Below are 19,031 nucleotides of genomic sequence, written 5' to 3'. Positions count from 1 at the left end.
CAGGGTGAGATGGAGGGGGGTGGAGCTGGGAGGGGCTGCGGGGGTGCACACACACGGGTAGCAGGGAGGACAGGGCGCCCAGGCAGATGGGGAGCAAGCTGGGCAGCATGGGGGCAGTGCACAGAAGTGCCGGGGGCCAAAACCAAACCGAAAACCAACAACAAGACAGGGTAGAGGAGCAGCGCACCGGTGCGCACGAGGCCGATGCCCTGGGCGCCATTCTTGCGGGCCACCAGCGCGTCGGCGGGCGTATCTGCGTTGGTAAACACACCGATCTTGCGGAACGAGTCCACCCACTCCATGAACACGGCCAGGTTGCCTGCGGGGAGGCAGGGTGGGGTGGGGAGGGGAGGGGCGGGGCAGCAGGAGCAGAGGGTGCTTAACGGCAGGCCGGGAGGCAGGCGGCGCGGTGGAGGTGGCAGCGAGGGGTGAGGCAGGGAAGCCTGGCTGGCGGAGGAGGCAGGAGGTGCGCTCAAGCAGCCCGGTGGAAAGCAGCCCCCGCCGGCGCCCAGCGCAGCGCAGCACCGCCGCCGCGCACCGCTCATGACGGGCGGCTTGACGGGCTGCTTGCCCGCCAGCACCTCGCCGCTGGAGCCGTTGAGTGCCAGCCAGTCTCCCTCCTTCAGCACCTGGCCCTTCAGCGTGGCGGTCTTGGCGGCGTAGTCCACCTCCAGCTTGTCCAGCCCACACACGCAGGGCTTGCCCCAGCCGCGCGCCACCACCGCCGCGTGACTGGTCATGCCGCCGCGCGCGGTCAGGATGCCCTGTGCCGCGTGCATGCCGCCCACGTCCTCGGGAGAAGTCTCCAGGCGCACCAGGATGACCTGCGTGTGTGTGTGTGTGTGTGTGTGGAGGGGGGAGGCACAGCGCTGGGGGCTCAAGATGCGGCGCCTGCACTCTCCTGGAAGGGCTGCATGCTTGCCTGCCTGCCTGCCTGGTTGTAGCACGCTTTTTCCTGCCCAGGCCGCCGCTGGGCTGTCCCCACCCGCCCCTGGGCTGTCCCCACCCGCCCCCATAGCCCCACCTTCTCCCCCTCCTTGTCCCACTTCTCGGCATCGTCTGCGGTGAACACAATGCGGCCCATGGCGGCGCCGGGGGACGCGGGCAGGCCCTTGCCCAGGACCGCCTTCTTGTACTCGGGCTTGTCCACGCCCTGGAACATGGGGTGCAGCAGCTGGTCCAGATGGCGAGGCTCCACCATCAGCACCGCCTCCGCGCGGCTCACCATCCCCTCCTTCTCCATGGCCACAGCCACCTGCGGGGAGGGGCGGCGTGTGGGGCAGGGGCGGGCGGGGTGGTTGGGTTGAGCGAGCCGGGAGCAGGCATTGGAGCAGGCATCGCCTGGTTGGCTCTCACAGCACGGCAGCAGCTGGCCAGGCATGCCTGGCTGCAGGATCGGCGACAGGGCTGGGGCAGGCACGGCGGGCGGGTCCAGCGTGCAGCTGCGCCGGCCGGGCTGCTGGTGGGCTCACCATGAGCGCGGCGGGCCCCGTGCGCTTGCCGTTGCGCGTCTGCAGCATGAACAGCACGCCGTCCTGCACCGTGAATTCGCAGTCCTGCATGTCACGCATGTGGCGCTCCAGCAGCGTGGTGTTGTCCACCAGGTCCTGGTAGGCTGCCGGGAAGTTGTCGGCCATCTGCGGGGGTGCAATGGGGTGCAATGGGGGGCAGAACAGGCAATGGGTGGCAGGCGGCGTGAAGGGTGGAAGGGGAGCGACACAGGGGGCAGGCAGGGCCCAAGCGGCGTGAAGGGTGGAAGAGGAGCAACACAGGACGCGTGAAGGGTGGAAAGCGAGCAGCACAGGGTGAGGCATGCGGGCAGGGCAGGGGAGGTGGATGGGCGGCCAGGCATGATGACGCAGCTGGCGGCCGAGCCGCCGTGCCCGGCCCTGCGGCTGCCGCAGCCTTGCTCACGTGCTTGACGTCCAGCGGGGTGCGGATGCCCGCCACCACGTCCTCGCCCTGCGCGTTGGGCAGGTACTCGCCGTACAGCAGCTTCTCGCCGGTGGCGGGGTTGCGCGTGAAGCACACGCCTGCGCGGGGCAGCGGGGGGCGAGCAGGCAGGCAGGCGGGCAGGGGTCAGGGACGAGAGGGGGAGCAGGAGCGGAGGGAGGCTCCGGCAGCCAGCGGGGCCCAGCCGGGGGCCAGCCGCGGCGGCGCACCTGTGCCCGAGTTGTCGTTGAGGTTGCCGTACACCATGGACTGGACGTTCACGGCGGTGCCCAGCAGGCCGCGGATGCGGTTGATCTCCCTGCAGAGGAGCGCAGGCAGGCAGGGCAGGGCAGGGCAGGGGGCACCGTTGGTGCAGCTGCGCATGCTGTGCGCATACGGCCGCCCGCCACAGCTGTGGCCTGAACACCCAGGCAGCCTGGCCAGCATGCTCGCCCCAAGCCTCCCGCCGCCTCCCGCACCTGCCCGCCTCCCACACCTCCCCGCCCACCACACCTCCCGCACCTCCCCCCCCCAGCCCCCACCTGTACTTGACTGCGCGGGGCGTGTTCCAGGATCCAAACACGGCGTTGATGGACAGCAGCATCTGCTCGTAGGGGTCGCTGGGCAGCTCCTTGCCCTCCTTCTGATACACCGCCTTGAAGCGGCGCACCACCTCGCGCAGGTCCGCGCCCGTCAGCTCCACATCCAGCTTCAGGCCGCGCGACTCCTGCGCCACGGTAGCGGCCAGGGGGCAGGTTGGGGAGGCAGGGGAAGGGGAGGCAAGGCCAGGCGAGGCGAGGCGAGGCGAGGGATGGAGGAAGGCGGGGCTTGGCCAGGGCTGGGCTGAGAAGGAGGGGGCCAGGTGCGCGGGGAGGGTGCCCACCGCGCGGAAGCAACACCTGCGCCGGGGCCGGCGCCTGCAGCCGCAGGCGCCAGCTGTGTCGACGAGGCATGCGGGCAGGCACCCCAGCCCCCACCCACCCACCCACCCACCTTGACCGCGTGGATCTCCGCCTCAAACAGTGAGTGCTCGATGCCCAGCACCACGTCGCCAAACATGTCGAGCAGGCGGCGGTAGCAGTCAAAGGCGAAGCGCTCGCCGCGCTTCTTGGCCAGCCCCTCCACCACCTCGTCGTTCAGGCCCAGGTTGAGCACCGTGTCCATCATGCCCTGCAGCGGCGGGCCGGGGTGGGAGGCGCACAGGGTGCAGGGTAGGTGCGTGAGGGTGGGGGTGAAAGGGTGAGGGCAGGCGGCATGCAGGCAAAAGGGAGGCAGGTGGCGGCAGGGATGGGCCGGCGCACGTGCGGCGCGGCAGCCGGGGCAGACAGGAAGCGCGTGCGGCATGCGGCGGCGCCACTCACGGGCATGGAGACGGCGGCGCCGGAGCGCACGGAGAAGAGCAGGGGGTCTTGCGGGTCGGCAAACTTGGCGCCGTAGGCGGCCTCCACCTCGCGCACCGCCGCCAGGATGTCCTCCCACACGCCGTCGGGCAGCTTGCCGCCGGCCTTGTAAAACTCCTGCGGGGCGGCGGGAGGAGGGGGCAGGGGGAGGTGGTGAGGTGGTGAGGTGCGGTGAAGAAGAGAGGAGCGAGGCGGCGCAAGTAGGTGGGGGATGGCCCCCCTGAAAGCGTGGGGCGCAGTTGCGGGAGTCCCAAGGGCCCGGCCCGCCTGGCTGGCCGTCCTGTTGCCTAACTTCGGGCAGGGCAGGTGCAGGGTGAGCAGGGCAAGGGTGGAAGCACCAGGGATGGGCCGCCCCAGTGGGGTGGGGGAGGTGCTGGCCAGCGGCCGAATGGAGGGCGCGCACCTGGCACACTTTGGTGGTGATGGTGAGACCGGGCGGGACGTTCAGGCCCAGGCGAGCCATCTCGCAGAGGTTGGCGCCCTTGCCGCCCAGCTGCGGAGCAGGAGGGAGGGAGCAGGGGCAAGAGGAAGGATGTCATGGTCAGGGTGGAGCACGCGGTTTGTGGTGAGAGACAAGAAGCTGTGGGGGCTAGGCGAGGCCAGGGAACTGTGTGTCCCGGCCTGTTCTTAGCGCAAGCTTGCTTTTTGTGTTGCGGGGTTTGGGCAGAGGCAGGTAGGTTGCAGCTGGGCATAGGGTCGGGCGTCGCATGCATGGCGGGATGGCGGGTCGAGGGCATGGCGCTCACCAGCTCTTTCATCTCCTTGCGGCCGGCGCTGGTTCCCTTCTTGAACACATACACATGGCGCTCCTGCGTTCAGGAGGGCGGCAGAGGGTATCCCAGTGAGTGGTGTGGTGCAGCGTGCCGCCGCCGGCGACAGCGCAAGATCACAGCTGTTGCATGGGGGGGTGGCGGCACCCCCCAAACCCTGACTGCATCACCCTGCACGGGCCTGGCAGTGCCCCGCGGGCCCGGGCAGGGGCGTTGGAGGGCTGGCCAGCGCCGGAACCGCCCCGATCACGGCAAAACTCCGAAAGGCGGCGCACCCCCAAACCCAGCCCCAACTCGCCTCATCTGCGGCCAGCATCTCCACATCGCCCTTGACAGGCTTCACAATGGCCCTGACCTTGCCCACAACGCCTGCCAGGGGGCCGGGCATTGTGCAGGGGATCACGCAGGCACGGGGTGGAAGCCAAGGCTTCTGAGAGTAGGGTTGGCTGGTTGGAGTGAATGCTTGTGAATGGAAGCGTAAAATGAGGGCGGGAGCCGGGGCGGCGCGGCATTGTGCCCTTGTGAGGGGGTTGCGTGCCCTGTGATCGGGGATTTGCTTTTTCTTGGGGCTCCAAATTGAGTCCATTCGGGCGTGGATGGAGCACATTTGGGGTCAGAGAGCCCTCTAGGTGGCCGGGGGGCGCGCGATGGCGCTGAGCAGGCAAACCCCCATCATTGACTCCATGTGCAACGTGACTGTTGGGCGGCCCGGTCCTGGCTGCTTTGGGAGAGCACTGGAGCGAGAATCACAGATTTGCGCAAATGGCGGCAGGGCGGGAAGTGTTGCAAGGGGTTTGCCGCCGCCGCCGCCGCCGGCTGCTGCCTGCCGCCGCTCAGCCGAGCGTTGGTCGTCAATAAGGTAAGGAAGGAGGCTTGAGGGATTGGCCTGAAGGGCACTTGGCAGGGAGAGTCTCACCCAAGGCCTGCAGTAGATGCCTCTTTGGGTTTGGGCAGCTGGCGGGCACGGGTGCGGCAGCGGGCAGGAGGTGCTGCCCGCCTCGGTTTGCCCGTCTGGTCTGTCTGTCTGTCGTTGCGCCGCAGCAACACAAGGAACATGTGCAGTTTGGATATTGGGACTCATAGAGAGATGAGGATGCGGTGTGTGCTCCCTCGTACTGAGGCATTTCCGATGTTAAGACCTGTGGAATACCGGGTTGCTGGAGGCGGCAACGGCGTTGGCGCGCCGGCAGCCGACATGCTACGTGTTGGCTCTCCACCGTCAACAAGGGTGCAGCGTACCTGTGAACCTGCCCAGACGTGGTGGTGAAGCCTGCTCCCATCAGCAGCCCTGCCGAGCGGCCCTCTTTCGCCGCACCCGCTGGGCGCTGGCACGCTGCCAGGTTATGTCTGTGCCAGGCCTCAACTCCTTGAAGCAGATTAGGCTCAATGGCGCTTGCTGAAAGTGAAATCAGAAATCACCTCACATTGGGCTGTGCAGCCTGAACTCCCTCTCCCTTGCCGTCATTGGAGGCAGTGACGGGGCGCTGACAGGGCCCGCTTGGCCACCCGTCTCGATCACCCGTAACAGAAGCACCGAGCACCAGCGCCCCGCTACAACCCAACAATGGCTGCCAGTGTCGGCGCCGCCAGCTGCTGCCCTCGAAGTTTGCGGCTGGACCCGAGCTCCATGCGGGCCTACAGACTGCTGCAGCTTGTACAGCAGACCAGCAGAGGGTTCGAGGCCGGCGCCGCCCTGCGCGGCACGGTGGCCGCAGCGTGGGGCAGCTCGGCGGGTGGCGGCGCGAGCGGCGGCTCCGCTGCCCACAGAGCGCCGAGGAGCTTGGTGGCCGTGCCGCGCGCCCTCTACCACAAGCGCAACCCCTTTGGCTTCCGTGTGGTGCGGGAGGATGGCGAGGAGCTGCCCGGTGTGAAGAACCTGGAGCTCAGCATCGACGAAATGGACGAGCAGAGGTGCGGCGCAGATACCGGCGAAGAAGCTTCCTGGTCTCAAACCTGCGGCAACGGCGATGCGGAGATGTGCTGGCGACCCATGCCCTGCCCTGGCCTGGCCTGGATTGCCCTGCGTGTCCTGTCATGCAGGAAGAAGGTGGAGCGAGGTGTGGAGGATGCCAAGGCGGCGGCGCTCAAGCTGCTAGGGGCGCGGGCGCACTCTCGCAAGGAGGTGCGGGGCGGCCGGCAGCGGGCATGCCCGCCAGCATGGCGCTGCCCTGTGCAGCCTCTGCTGCTCCTGTTTGTGGCCCTGGCCCAGCTGCTTGCCCCCTGCCACACGCCCCCGCTCCATGCCCCCACCCCCCACCACCTTGTGCGCTGCGCCTGCCACCCTGCAGCTCAAAGTGAAGCTGCTTGAGAAGGGGCACGAGCTGCACGATGTGCGGGATGCGCTGGACCGGCTGCAGTCAGTGGGCCTGCAGGTGGGCCGCGGCTGAATGCGCTGGGCTGCAGCCTTGTCACTGCCACACCGGCTGCCACAGCCAGCCCCGGGTCATGCTCCTGTGCGTGCCCCCAGCTGCTCAGCTCCAGCTGCTGCGCCGCTTCACCTCGCCGCCTGCGCCGCCACCTGCAGAGTGATGAGGAGTTTGCGGAGACCTTTGCGCGGTCCAAGTGGCGGCAGTCCAAGTGGGGGGCGCGCCGCATAGAGCTGGTAGGTGGGGGCGCTGAGATCCGCCTGGTGCAGGCGCCATGCACCTTCATTGATGCCTGCCTCATCTGAGCCGCATGTATTGAGGCCCCGGGTTGGCTTCTTGGCTTCTCCACTACCCTGCCCTGCGCTGCACTCCCTCGCTGTCGCAGGAGCTGCATCATCGGGGCGTGAGCCAAGAGCTGGCCGCCGCGGCGCTGCGCAGCGTGTTTGGCGAGGGGCTGGACATGCGGCAGCACCTGGAGCAGATGCACGATGAGGACGCGCATGGGCAGCACAGCTCGTCGCTGTTTGCCGGCCCGGAGCAGATGCTGCTAGAGGGGGTGCGCAGGCAGTGGGAGCGCATGGCGCGGCTCACAGAGGAGGCGCGGCGGCGGCGGTTTGTGGCCTGGATGCAGGTGCGGCAGCGCAGGCTCTCATTGGCTGCTCTGCTGCCGTGTGCTGTGCCGGGTTTGCCTACGGATGCTTGCAGCCAGCGCATCGCAGCACGCTTGTCTGGGGGGGCTGAGCAGCTGTTGAGCGAACACTCCTGGACCCTCCTGTTCCTTGCAGCGACGGGGGCACCGCTGGGACGATATCCGCGGCCTGCTGCACCAGCTAGAGAAGGAGGATGCGCAGCGTGCCATCGATGGCGAGCTCTGATCTGAACCATATGCCAACCCAGTTTTGTCCTCTGGACGTTGTATCCACCACCAGCTGCCTCCCTACTGTTCGACTGCGTCTGCCATGTACTGGCTTTACTGTTTGTAAATGCTTGGATGATGGTTGACTTGTCTCAATACGTGCTGGCTCGAAAAATGGCAATGCTACACCCAGGAAGACGGAGTTAGCATCCACCGGCCTTGCAATGGCTGCTGTGCTTCTTGAGCAGCAGGCTGAGCGCCGGGCATGGTGGTGCGATGGAATAGGCGTGGACAGCGGCTCTGGTCTCCACCAATTCTGCTACCATTTCGCTGCTTGCCGCTGCCGCCGCTACAACTTTCGCTGGATGCAGAGGAGAAAAGCGGCGCGACTGGCGGCCATCAAGTTCAGGCCCTGTGCCGGGCGCCTTCATCGTGACTCCAAATGAAGGCGCCACCAGCACCAGCAGCTGCACCCTCGGGTGGCGATGGAAAGCTTGCAGCAGAGCGTGTGCTGGGTCCGCCCCGTGTAATGATTGTTCAACCTGGAAGCAGCACACTGGATGGTCAGCACTTCGTCCTGGCAACAAAGATGGCAACAAAGATGGGCGCCTGTTACTGGTCGATTCGAGGTGGCAGCGGGAACGCACGTGGAGCAGCATGTGAATCCTCTGGCCGGCAATGTGGATGCTCTTGCACTGCGCCATGGCACGGTCCAGCCCCAAAAGCACGGTCTGATCGGGGCAGCGGCAGGTCAAACTGTCCAGCTGCAGGTGCGGGGGCAGGGCGATCCTGCAGGCACACATGGGAATCGTTTGAGCTGGCGCTCTCAACAGGTGGGGGCACTCCCAACATCGCTGTTGGCAACATTGTTGGCATGCGCCTGCTTGCTCACCGCGCGGCACTGGCGAAGCAGGACAGCGACAAGGTGCGGAGGGTTGGGGGCAGCCCCGCCAGCTTGGGCAGCGCCTCCGTCTCCAGGTGCAGCTCCTCCAGGCGGGGCAGCAGGGCCAGGGACGCCACATCGATGTCGATGCAGTAGCCTGTGAGCGCCACGGAGCGGAGCGCCGGGAAACGCGGCAGCAGGCTGCACAGGGGCCGGGAGCAGACATAGTTGCGCACCACCAGCTCGGCCAGGGTGCTGCCTGCGGGCCATAGCGCGCACACAAGATACAGCTGGGTGGGAGACTGTGCGGCAGGGGAGGCTTGAGAGTCTCTGTGGCAACACCGGCACAGCCACCGGCGGGGCGGCTGGGCAGCCAGCGCTTGCCTGAGGCCTGCTGCACCTCTTCGGATGCCAGCAGCTCAATGGCCAGGTCCCGCATCAGCGCTGAGCTGCACCCATACAGCACCGACCTAGGATCGATGTGCAGGGCCTCCAGCGGGCGGTGACGCAGCCAGCGAATGGCAGGCGGGTCACCGTCGAGCGGCGAGTGACCGAGGGTCACGCTCAGTGGCACGCCTGCTGCCAGAGACTCAGCATGCCAGCTGCGACAGGAGCCCTCTACAGCATATGCCAGCTGGACGGCTTGTGTGAGGGCGGGTGGCCGGACACTGCACGGCTCCGTGGGAGCGGTGTCGGCGCCGGCGCTGCCCGGCTGGGGCGGGCGGCGGGCAGCAGCCAGGAGGACCTGTCGGAAGATGTCGGGTGGCAGGTCCGCCCATCCCAGCTCCTGACAGCAGCGAGGGAAGAGCCAGGGAATGTGAGACAGCAAGCAAATCGAGTGAATACGCTGCTATGCCGCTATGCCCCGCTGCCCACCTGATCAGCCATCGCCGAGCTCTGCAACATTTCCAGCTGTGCTGTCACACATACAGGCACTGCAACGAGGCCAAAGTTGAGTGCCTGCTGCGTGCGATGCTAGAGCCTTCCTTCCTCTCCTAGGACCCGCGCCCCCAAGCCATTTCATCGCTCTATGCAGCTGCAATACATAGAGCGAATGACCTCCTTCACCTGCATCGTTGTGGAGCCAGATGAGGACGATGTGGAGCCGTCGAGGGTGAGAACCCTGGCTTTCAAGGCTGTAGGATGTGCTGTGGCAATCGTGCAATCGGAACGGAGGACGCCGCCGCTCAGAGGCGAGGGTGGTCACCCAGGCCGCCCACCCGCCCGCCCGCCGTCCTGCCGAACACTCTGCCCACCTGGCCTCCCCATCCGCAGCTGCTAGCGGCGGCAATCCGTGCCGGCAACGTGGCGCGCGTGCAGAGCCTGCTGCAGAAGGGCCTGCTCGGGCAGACGGCACCTCTGAGCTTCAGCCTGCTGCAGGCCGCATGCTGCGGTGGGTGCCCAGGGCTTGGGGCAGCCAGGTGCTGGTGGCTAGCTGTGCGGCTGGAGAGCTTTGCTTTTTGCTTTTTATGTTTACAGTCTGCATATCTGCAAAGGAACTTGGGACCCAGAGCAGTGGATGACAGGGCAGTGGCGCCTGCCTCTGTGCAGGCCAGCGCGACGTGCTGGAGCTGCTGCTTGATACCCTGCTCCAGACCGCCAGCCTGCCGCAGCTCCTCACCTCGTCTGCCGACGCTCTGGGGCGCAGCCCGCTCCACTTTGCTGCCGCCAACGGCGACTACGGGGTGGCGCAGCTGCTGATTGCTCGCGGGGCGGACGTGAACGTGAGCAGCTTGGGCCGGCAGACACGCGTGCCTCAACGGGCCGCTGTGGGCATTGGCGCCCTGCTCTGGGCCTGGTTTTTGGAGGCAGCCGCTCTGGATGCAAACAAGTGCAGCTGAACCGGTTCCAGCTGACGCAGCAAACCAGAGCGCTGGGCGCCTGCAGGCTGTAACCAGGGATGGACGGAGCGCTGTGGCGTATGCCGCCGCCGCGGGCCACCGCGGACTCATGGAGCTGCTGTTGGATGCGGGGGCGGACGTTGACCAGCGTGGCGACGACGGCGCCACGCCCCTGCTGCTGGCGGCAGGTGAGGGCCGCCTGCTGGTGGCCCCATGGCATCTTCTGCTTCAGCCGTGCAGCAGCGTGTGCAGCCTTGCCAGCGGCGCTTCTGCCGCTCACCCCCTGCTCCCGCCTCCACCCGAGGCCCCACCTCCCTGCCGCAGAGTCGGGGCACTGCCACTGCGTGGAGGCGCTGCTGCGCCGGCAGGCCGACCCCAACGCCGCCGACGCCTCCGGCATCACGCCTCTGCTGGCCGCGCTGGGCGGAGGCTTCCGCCGCACGGCAGACGCGCTGCTGGATGCTGGAGCCCAGCCCCTCGGACGCGCAGGTGGGAGCGGGGTCAGTGGCCGGGACAGCGCATTCCTTCACTTTTGAACCCTCCCAAAACCCTGCCGAGCTGCAGGGGGCCGCACCGCGCTGCACTGGGCTGCGCACCATGGCATGGCGCGAGTCTGGGGCGGCTGCTGGACGCGGGCGCTGCCGCCGACATCAATGCAGAGGATGCAGATGGGGAGACGGCCCTGCTGCTGGCGGCGAGGCGAGGGCATCAGGCGGCGGTGGAGCTCATGCTGGAGCACGGCGCCGCCACAGACCAGGCCAACAGGAGCGGCGTCACTCCCCTCATCGCCGCGGCGCTGTTTGGGCACGATGGGACGGTGGAAGTACTGCTGGCCAGGTGCGGTACGGTAGCTCGCAGCGCATGGCGCTTGCGGCAGCCGACAATGCACGTGTCGAGTGCACTGTGGGGGCAGGTCTGGGCTGGGCTAGGCTCGGCTCGAGCACCTGAGGTCAGAGACCTGCGATTCTGCTCAGTGCCGAGTGGCTGTTCCCATGCAGAGGGGCTGGCACGGCCGCCAGCGATGTCCAGCATCGCCGCACACCGCTCCACTGGGCGGCGCTGGCGGATGCGGCGGCGATCGCCCGCATGCTGCTGCAGCATGGGGCTCAGGGGGGCGCGGTGGACTGCCACGGGGCCACCGCAATGGACCTGGCTGTGGAGCACGACTGCACCCAAGTGGTGCAGGTGTTTGTCAGCTTTGCCAGCAGCAGCTGAGGGCCGAGGGCCTCTGCCATCTACAGCCCCGGGAAAAGCCCATGGAATGTGCCTGGCTGCCGTTCACAGTCGTACATTGCTGGTTGAGTGCATGCAACTCAGCATAGTCTTCCTGCCTGTTTATGAAAATGTCAACAGTTTGGGGCGAGGTAACAGTGAAGTTAGGCAGCAAATAAATAGAGTCGTCGTAAAAAAAGCAGCAGGAAGAGTTGAGCAGGGAGCAGGCAAGCGAATGAGCAGCGCCAGGTCACGGGAACACAAGCATCACATCCCAATTGTGAGCCCGAGCGCCACCAGCATGGCCGCCGCTGCTGCCACCAGCTGCAATGTGGCGCGCCCGCTGCTGCTGGCAACGCGAAACTGGGCCAGCACACCTGCAGCCAGCAACGGCAACCACAGGAAGAGGGGGCTCATGCTGTGGGCTGACGCAGGCCAGCAGCCACTGCCACAGACCCAGCAACAGCTGAGACAGCACGTGCAATAAGGTGGTGGGCTAAAGGTGCTGGCACCAGCACAAGCATGCATGCCGCAGCCGCCCGGCCAGCCGCACACCGTTTTGGCAGTCCTTGGGTGCCTGGCTGGTGACCCAGTAGTCTCCCAGATCCTTGGGCAGCTCCCAAGAGAACTGCCCAATCTGCAGCGCGGGCAAAGGGGGCTAACCCGAAGTCAGCAGGCTTGCGATGCACATGCATGTGCAGACATGCATGTGAATGTGTGTGGCAGCGGCAGCCGAGCTGCTCAGCAGCGTGCGGCAGCGGCGCGCCCAGCCTCGCCTTGCTAACGGGCGCCAGCTCCTGGTAGGTGTCTGTCTTCCAGGCTGTGAAGTTGCCAGGGCAGGCGTCGCTCTCGATTTGGAACAGGCCGTGGTCGTCTGCGGCGGCAGGCGGTGCAGGGATGAGTGGGCACCACAGAGTGCGGCAGCAAACTCGTGCCAAAATGCCACAACCAGCCAACCCCCAAATACTGTGCTGTTGTAGAGGGGATGATCCATGTACACATTTCCTGGTCCTGCTGTGCCGCTGTCCTCCGCCGCGGTTGCTCACGCGTGCCGCGCGCACCTGTGCCCGCCCAAGTGAAGATGGCCGTGGCGTTTCCTGGGCACATGCAGATGGGTCCTAGTGTTCCCACCCCCCACTCCACATAGTACTGATCGTAGCACTTGCCACCACAGCCTGCGCAGCGGGAAGCAGGCAGGGGTCGACATACAGCAGCAGCAGCCAGACGGGCGGCGGTGCCGCGGTGCCAGGGGCGGCGCCAGGCCGGGAGGGGCGAGCAGGCGCGCTACACAGCAGCATCCGCGTGCTGTGGGCTGCGCGTCAAGCAAATGGGCCCGGTGGGCGAAGGCGCGGGGTGCGGTTGTGTGGTGGTTGCCGCAGCGAGCCGCAGGGGAGCGCACTTATCACTGCGACCGCTGGTGTGCAGGAGAGGAGCGCCAGCAGCGCCGCCAGCAGCGCGCCAGCCGTTCGTTGGCGTTTGGTCATTGAATTGTGGTGCTCCTGTCTGGTGCTTGCCGGGAGGCTCAGTGTAACATACAGTGTGAGACGATCAAGCAATCGGGAGCCGCGTTGGTGCTGCTACAGCTGCTGTGGGCAGCGCATGGGGGCAGCCCGCCACGTGGCGGGCGGCTGGCGCGGTTCAAGGAGCTGCGTCTCTCATCTTGCTGATCTCTTCACTGATTTGAATAGGCTCGTGGAGTGCTGCCAACAACTCATCAAATGCGCGTCAAAGGTCAGCCGCAATCATTGCCCCCGCTTTTCTGCTGCAGCACGCAGGTGGTCGAGTTGTGCCTGTGTAGCTTGCCGGCTGGCTTCTAGCTGCTGCTTGGTGAAACCCGACTCCCGCAGCTCCTGCGCGCAGGACATGGCAGCGAGGCGACACCACATGGGGCCAGGCTCCAGCTGGCGCAGAGCAGGCAGCTGTCAGAGGCGCATCAGGGAGGCAGTCTATGCCGCCGTGCCCAGCCATACTGGCGCAACCTTGCGCTTACCTTCTCCATCTGCGATGACGACGGCATCATGGTGACCAGCAGCGCTGAACCCAGGGTCGGCCACGACAGAAAATACCTGCAGCAGCAGCACGCCAAAGAGATGCAGTTGTATGCGTGGGGAGCGTGCAGCGCACCACCCACGGCACGCATGCATCGCTGATGCCGAAGCGCGACTCACAGCAGCTTGAAGGCAGTGGTCTGCTTGCGTCTGTACGCAACAGTGGCTCCAGCAACAAACGTCATGCCGGCACCCAACAGTGCGCCGTCCGCCACGGTGAGCGGCATGGCTTGGGTCGCTTGGCAGCAGCAAGTACAGGGTGACTGGCGGCTAGGCGGCAGCGGCGGGTGGTGAAGGAGCGGCACTCTGGAGTCTGATCGCCCCACGCGCACTCCCGTGATGTGATCAGCGAGGACAGAGACGCGGGATGCCTGGGGCTGCGTTGGTGAGCAGAACCCGAGATGAGAGAAGGCGTGGTGCCGTGGTTTGCAGGGGGAGATCGGTATAAAGAGCGACCCCACCAGTTGAGCTTGAAAGAAGCAGAATTGGGGGCGCCAGCACGGGAAGTTTGGCTTCATCTGGCGGTGACCTCCAGCTCAGCTTCCAGCGCCACACTAAACGAAAGCCTGGCGAGCAGGGCGGGATCCAAAAGCAAGCACACGTGTGTCCCCTGCCGGACTCCTTCGATGCATGCGTTGTGAGAGGCCGCACATTCGGGCGTCATGCAGGGAGGGCGGCAGAAGCACAGGAAGCAGTTTCACAAGCAGCAGGTGAAGCGCAGCAAGGCGGAGAGCGATGAGATAGCCGCCATCGAGCGGGCGCTGGCCGAGGGGGCGCCGCCGCACGGCATCAACCCGCTGGCGCTGCCGCCACCGGCGGCAGAGGGCGGCGAGGCCCCGCAGCAGCCCAGCGTTGCAGCCGCCAAGCGCTTTGATGAGCTACCCATCAGCGAGTACAGCAAGCAGGGCCTGCGGGAGGCCAAATACTTCAGCTTGACGGCGGTGCAGCGTGCCGCACTGCCACACGCGCTGTGCGGCCGGGACGTGCTCGGCGCCGCGAAGACCGGCTCGGGTGCGGCGCTGAACTGCTGCTGCTGCTGCTACTGCTGCTGCTGCGCTGTCTTCGAATACTGCTAGACAGGGAGGGAAGCTGCGTGGGCGCCGTCCCGCTGGCTGTGCCGCATGCGGCCTCCTGCCCTCCTCGCTTTCCACGACACGCACGCCCCTGCTTCACCCCTCCCTCGGCACCGACCTGGCCATGTCTCGCCCCTGCCTGGCCCCACCTTGCAGGCAAGACGCTGGCTTTCCTGCTGCCGGTGGTGGAGAAGCTGTACCGCGCCCGCTGGAGCAAGCTGGACGGCCTGGGGGCGCTGGTCATCTCGCCCACCCGAGAGCTTGCGCTGCAGGTGAGCGGCAGGGAGGGTCGCCGCCCCGCTGCCCGGTCGCCGCCCCCAGCGCCACCGCCGCCTCCCCTGCAGATCTTTGATGAGCTGCGCAAGGTGGGGCGGCGCCACGACTTCAGCGCGGGGCTGCTGATCGGCGGCAAGGACGTGAAGGAGGAGCAGGCTCGGGTGCACGGTGAGCCTGCCCGCAGGCAGGGCTGCTGGCTGGGGTGGTGTGGTTGGGTGGCGGACGCGGCGCGAAAACGCTGTGCGCAGCTGAGGCTAGCAGAGCGCCCCTTGCCCCCTGCCCGGCGGGCGCTGGTCGCCCCCCTCCTTTCTCACTGCCCCGCCCGCCCCGCCCGCTTCCCCCGCCGCGCAGGCATGAACATCTTGGTGTGCACCCCGGGGCGGCTGCTGCAGCACATGGACGAGACGCCCGGCTTTGATGCCGGCCAGCTGCAGGTGCTGGTGCTGGATGAGGCGGACAGGATCCTGGACATGGTGCGACCTGTGTGTGGTGGTGGTGGTGGTGGTGGGAGGGGCAGCCCTCGCCTGCCTCGGGGCCAGGCTGGCTGGAGGGGAGGTGGGCTGGATGGGGAGGGCAGCCGGCAGGCAGCGGCGGGGCAGGGTGACTGTGTGGGGAGGGGCTGGCGGGGTGGGGGAAGGGCGTGCGCTGCGGGGTCGCCGAGCTACCAAGAGTGGCGTCAAGAGAGAGAGCGCTGCACGACCTGGTGCAGCCGAAGTCCCAGCATCCAGCCAGCATCCAATCCCGTGCTGCCATTCCGCTGGCCGCCTGCCCCCCCCCCCGCCCCCTGGGTGCCCGCAGGGCTTCTCCGCCACCCTGAATGCCATTGTGGCCAACATCCCCCGCCAGCGCCAGACCCTGCTCTTCTCCGCCACCCAGACCAAGTCTGTGAAGGACCTGGCACGCCTGAGCCTGAAGGTGCGGGCGGCAGGCAGGGGGCGCGCGCCGCTGCCGCCCTGGCCCTGCCACGCCCCGTGCCCTGGCTGCCGCCCCCGCCTACCAGCCCGACTGCCTATCTTACCATGCACGTACACACTCATTCACGCCACCCCCCCCTGCTCTTCATTTTCCCTCCACCACCCAGCCACACACTCACACGCCCCGCCCCACCCCACCCCCTCCCACACCCCCGCCAGGACCCCGAGTACATCTCTGTGCACGCCGAGGCGGCGGCGCCCACGCCACTCAGGCTGCAGCAGGCCTACATGGTGTGCGAGCTGCCCCAGAAGCTGGACATACTGTGGAGCTTCATCAAGACGCACCTCAAGGTGGGCGCCTGTGGCATGGTCTGCAGCTCGTGGAGCCCGTGGACGGATGGGTGTGTGTGTGCGTATGGGTGTGTGCAAGGAAGAGGGACGCACGGCGGCCGGCGGGCCGCGCGGCCCTGGGTCGGCGGGGCGCAGCCCGCCCCGTCCCGCATGCCAACCAGCTCCGGACCACTGGGCGTGCCCTGCCATGTTTGGTGCCGCGTGCCCACTGGCGCTGGGCTGCCGCCGCCCCCACCCGTGGCGCGCAGGCGAAGACCATCGTGTTTGTGTCCACCTGCAAGCAAGTGCGGTTCCTGTTTGAGGCCTTCCGCAAGCTGCGGCCGGGCGTGCCGCTGCGCGCGCTGCACGGCAAGATGAACCAGTACAAGCGCATGGGGGGTGGGCGCGCCGCCCGCGCTGCGCCTGCCGCGCTGCGCCTGAGCTGTCGCGCACATTGGCCGCGCCCCAGGCCCCTCCAGGCAGCCCCTGCCCTGGCCGAGCTTGCCCTCCGTTCTGCCACCCACCCTGCCTGCGGCCCCCACCTCACACTCAACCACGACCCACACATACACATGCCCCCTCCCCTCCCCTCCCCTCCCCTCCAGTGTTTTACGAGTTCTGCGAGGCCAAGGCGATGGTGCTGTTTGCCACCGACATCGCCGCGCGCGGCCTCGACTTCCCCACCATCGACTGGGTGGTGCAGGTGAGAGGCAGGGGGGGAGGGGGGAAGCGGCGGCAGGCGGAGGCAGGAAGGTAGCGGGGGCCCTGCCGAGCTGCCGCCAGCGAGCGGCTGGAGCCTTCCGTGGCGCGGCTGCTGCCATGTAGAGATTCCTGGCCTGCCGTCGGCACCCCGGCGCTCTCGCACCAACCCCTTCTGCCGCCGCTCTCGCACCCACCCTAGAAACCCTTAATAATCTGGCTGTCTGGTCGCCCATGCAGGCGGACTGCCCCGAGGACGTTCCCGCCTACATCCACCGCGTGGGCCGCACCGCGCGCTACATGTCCAGCGGCAAAGGCCTGCTGCTGCTGGTGCCCAGCGAGAAGGAGGGCATGCTGGCGCAGGTGGGCGGGGGCGGGGCGTGCCAGCGGGCATGGCGGGGGGTGGGTCGGTCGGGGCTGCCGCCGCCTGGTGTGTCTGCAGGACCAGCTCACGTCCAGCGGACCGCACCGCTCGTGCCGGGCCTTTCCTCCCCGCCTGACACTCCCTTGCCTCCATCTCCCCGCCCAACACTCGCCCCGCCCACCCGCAGCTGGAGGAGGCCAAGGTTCCCATGAAGCAGCTGAAGCACAACCCCAGCAAGGTGCAGCCCGTGGCGCCCGCGCTGCAGGCGCTGCTGTCCAAGGATGGCGAGCTCAAGGTGGGGCGGGTTGAGGGGGCGGGAGCGGAGGCCCAGGGGGACAGGGGGACAGGGAACGCAGGCAGAGCGGCGAGCTGGGCACGCTTGTGGGCAGGCCCTCCAAGCCAGGCCGCCTGCCTATCCACCGCCCCTCGCCACCTGGCGCCACGTGCACGCAGGAGGTGGCGCAGCGCGCGCTCGTCTCGTACCTGCGCTCCGTTTTCCTGCAGCCCAACCGCAAGGTGTTTGACGTCACGCAGGTATGTGTGTGGGGGGGTGGGCTGTGGCAGGGAGGCGCGTGTGTGGTGTGGGGAGCTCAGGATTGCCTTGTGTTGGTTGTTGGTTCAAGCCTGGCACTGCCGCCCGCTGCCTGCACCGGCGCCTCACACCCCACGCCACCCTGCCCCGGCCCTTCTCTCCTGCAGCTGCCGGCCGCCGAGTTTGCGTACAGCATGGGGCTGCCCACGGCGCCCAAGCTGCGATTCCTCAGCAAGGCCGAGAAGAATGTGCGGCGGGCGGCAGCGGGTGGCGCCCCCGCCGACCAACAGGAGCAGCAGCTGGCGGCCAACGGTGCCCACGCGGCAGAGCCAGCAGGGGCGACGCGGCGGCAGGAGCAGCGGCAGCAGGTGGCTGGCAATGGGCAGGCGGAGAGCGCGGAGGAGGAGAGCGAGGAGGAGGGGGCCAGGCAGCAGGGGCGGGAGCAGCAGGTGGTAGCGGCCGGCAGCGACGACGATGATGACTTGATGGTGGTGAAGCGGCACCATGCCTATGGCTCCGAGGAGGAGGAGGAGGAGCAGGCGGCGGCGGCGGCGGCGGGAACGGATGCGGCAGGCGGCGGCAAGCAGCAGAAGAAGAAGAAGCTGAAGATCAAGGCGCACGCTGTGTCCGGCAGCAGGCACGCGCGCGCGCGTGTGTGTGTGTGTGTGTGTGTGTGTGTGCGCGCGTGTGTGCGCCCACACGCCGCGCCAGCGCATGGCTGTGCTGTGCTTCTGCCTCGTGCTCATCAGCCCCTGCCCTGCCTGCACAGCTCGCCGCCACCGCCTGCCCGTGCCGACTCCCTTACCTCTGGCCCTGCCTGCCCCCTCCCCCCCGCAGGGTTGTGTTTGATGATGAGGGACTGGCTGTGGACCCGCTGCAGCTGCTGGCACAGGATGACGAGCAGTTTGGAGGCGGCGGCGGCGGCGCGGCGCGCGGGTGCGTGCAGCAGCGGCAGCCTGCATCCCGCCGCGGCCTGGCCCGCCTGCTTCTGCCGGCTGTGCCTGCTGGGCGGCTGCGGCAGCCTAGTGCCGAGCCGGGTGTGCCCAGGGCGTGCAACGTGCCTGTGGCCCTGATGCAGGGAGGCGGGGACTGCTGCCAAGGGCGGTACCGCGGGGCTGGATACCGGCATCCACGCCAGCGTGGCGGATCGTGCGGCCGCGGCGCGGGCGCTCATGCTGCAGCGGGACCGCCAGGACCGGGAGGAGCTGCGGGAGCTGCGCAAGCAGGGGCGCCAGGAGAAGCGGGCCAAGCGGCTGGCGCGGGAGGCGGCGGCAGAGGGGGCGCCCACGCTGGCCGGCGGCGGCTTTGGCGGCGGCGGCGGCGGCAGCGAGGAGTCAGAGGACGACCAGGCCAGCTCCGGCAGTGATGACGAGGCGGGGCAGGAGGAGGGTGGAGGTAGCAGCGGCAGCGAGGGCGAGGGCCGGCCGGCGCGGCGGCGCCGTGCAGGGCGGGGCCGCGCGGCAGACGCGCCAGGCTCAGACTCGGAGCTCGACCTGGACCTTCTGGAGTCTTCTGAGGATGAGGAGGAGGAGCCG

The 19,031-nt window shown here is 67.8% G+C and overlaps 4 protein-coding genes across 4 annotated transcripts in view; 3 read left to right on the top strand and 1 right to left on the bottom strand.

Moving 5' to 3' along the window:
- CHLNCDRAFT_141269 (hypothetical protein) overlaps positions 1–4,490 on the bottom strand; it is a gene marked incomplete at both ends in the record, with an annotated part of 9,236 nt that extends 4,746 nt beyond the window's left edge. The window contains 12 exons of the mRNA XM_005843284.1: positions 188–319; positions 539–824; positions 1,025–1,255; positions 1,473–1,637; positions 1,915–2,033; positions 2,163–2,251; positions 2,475–2,659; positions 2,926–3,102; positions 3,294–3,449; positions 3,736–3,825; positions 4,079–4,141; positions 4,386–4,490. Of these exons, the coding sequence (XP_005843346.1) occupies positions 188–319; positions 539–824; positions 1,025–1,255; positions 1,473–1,637; positions 1,915–2,033; positions 2,163–2,251; positions 2,475–2,659; positions 2,926–3,102; positions 3,294–3,449; positions 3,736–3,825; positions 4,079–4,141; positions 4,386–4,490 (1,798 nt within the window). The remainder of the gene's footprint in view (positions 1–187; positions 320–538; positions 825–1,024; positions 1,256–1,472; positions 1,638–1,914; positions 2,034–2,162; positions 2,252–2,474; positions 2,660–2,925; positions 3,103–3,293; positions 3,450–3,735; positions 3,826–4,078; positions 4,142–4,385) is intronic.
- Positions 4,491–5,729: 1,239 nt separating this feature from the next.
- CHLNCDRAFT_141268 (hypothetical protein) lies at positions 5,730–7,343 on the top strand (the record flags this gene model as incomplete). Its single annotated transcript, XM_005843349.1, has 6 exons — positions 5,730–6,013; positions 6,143–6,224; positions 6,391–6,474; positions 6,627–6,704; positions 6,854–7,099; positions 7,254–7,343. 6 exons carry the CDS (start codon positions 5,730–5,732, stop codon positions 7,341–7,343), a joined length of 864 nt encoding a protein of 287 aa, XP_005843411.1.
- Positions 7,344–10,691: 3,348 nt separating this feature from the next.
- CHLNCDRAFT_28265 (hypothetical protein) lies at positions 10,692–11,263 on the top strand (the record flags this gene model as incomplete). The annotated part of the gene is made up of 2 exons (XM_005843348.1): positions 10,692–10,885; positions 11,047–11,263. Coding segments are annotated over 2 exons (411 nt in total), but the record flags the coding sequence as incomplete, so codon positions are not given.
- A 2,707-nt stretch (positions 11,264–13,970) lies between these two features.
- On the top strand, positions 13,971–17,741 carry CHLNCDRAFT_28229 (hypothetical protein; the record flags this gene model as incomplete). The annotated part of the gene is made up of 12 exons (XM_005843347.1): positions 13,971–14,319; positions 14,538–14,653; positions 14,726–14,825; positions 15,009–15,130; positions 15,456–15,572; positions 15,791–15,922; positions 16,171–16,300; positions 16,507–16,604; positions 16,841–16,963; positions 17,152–17,259; positions 17,418–17,498; positions 17,664–17,741. Coding segments are annotated over 12 exons (1,554 nt in total), but the record flags the coding sequence as incomplete, so codon positions are not given.
- Between the last annotated feature and the right edge of the window lie 1,290 nt (positions 17,742–19,031).

Source organism: Chlorella variabilis (genome assembly GCF_000147415.1).
Source record: "Chlorella variabilis unplaced genomic scaffold CHLNCscaffold_32, whole genome shotgun sequence".
NCBI lineage: Eukaryota > Viridiplantae > Chlorophyta > Trebouxiophyceae > Chlorellales > Chlorellaceae > Chlorella > Chlorella variabilis.
Note: the sequence above shows the minus strand (reverse complement) of the source record. Positions and strands in the feature narration are given on the sequence as shown.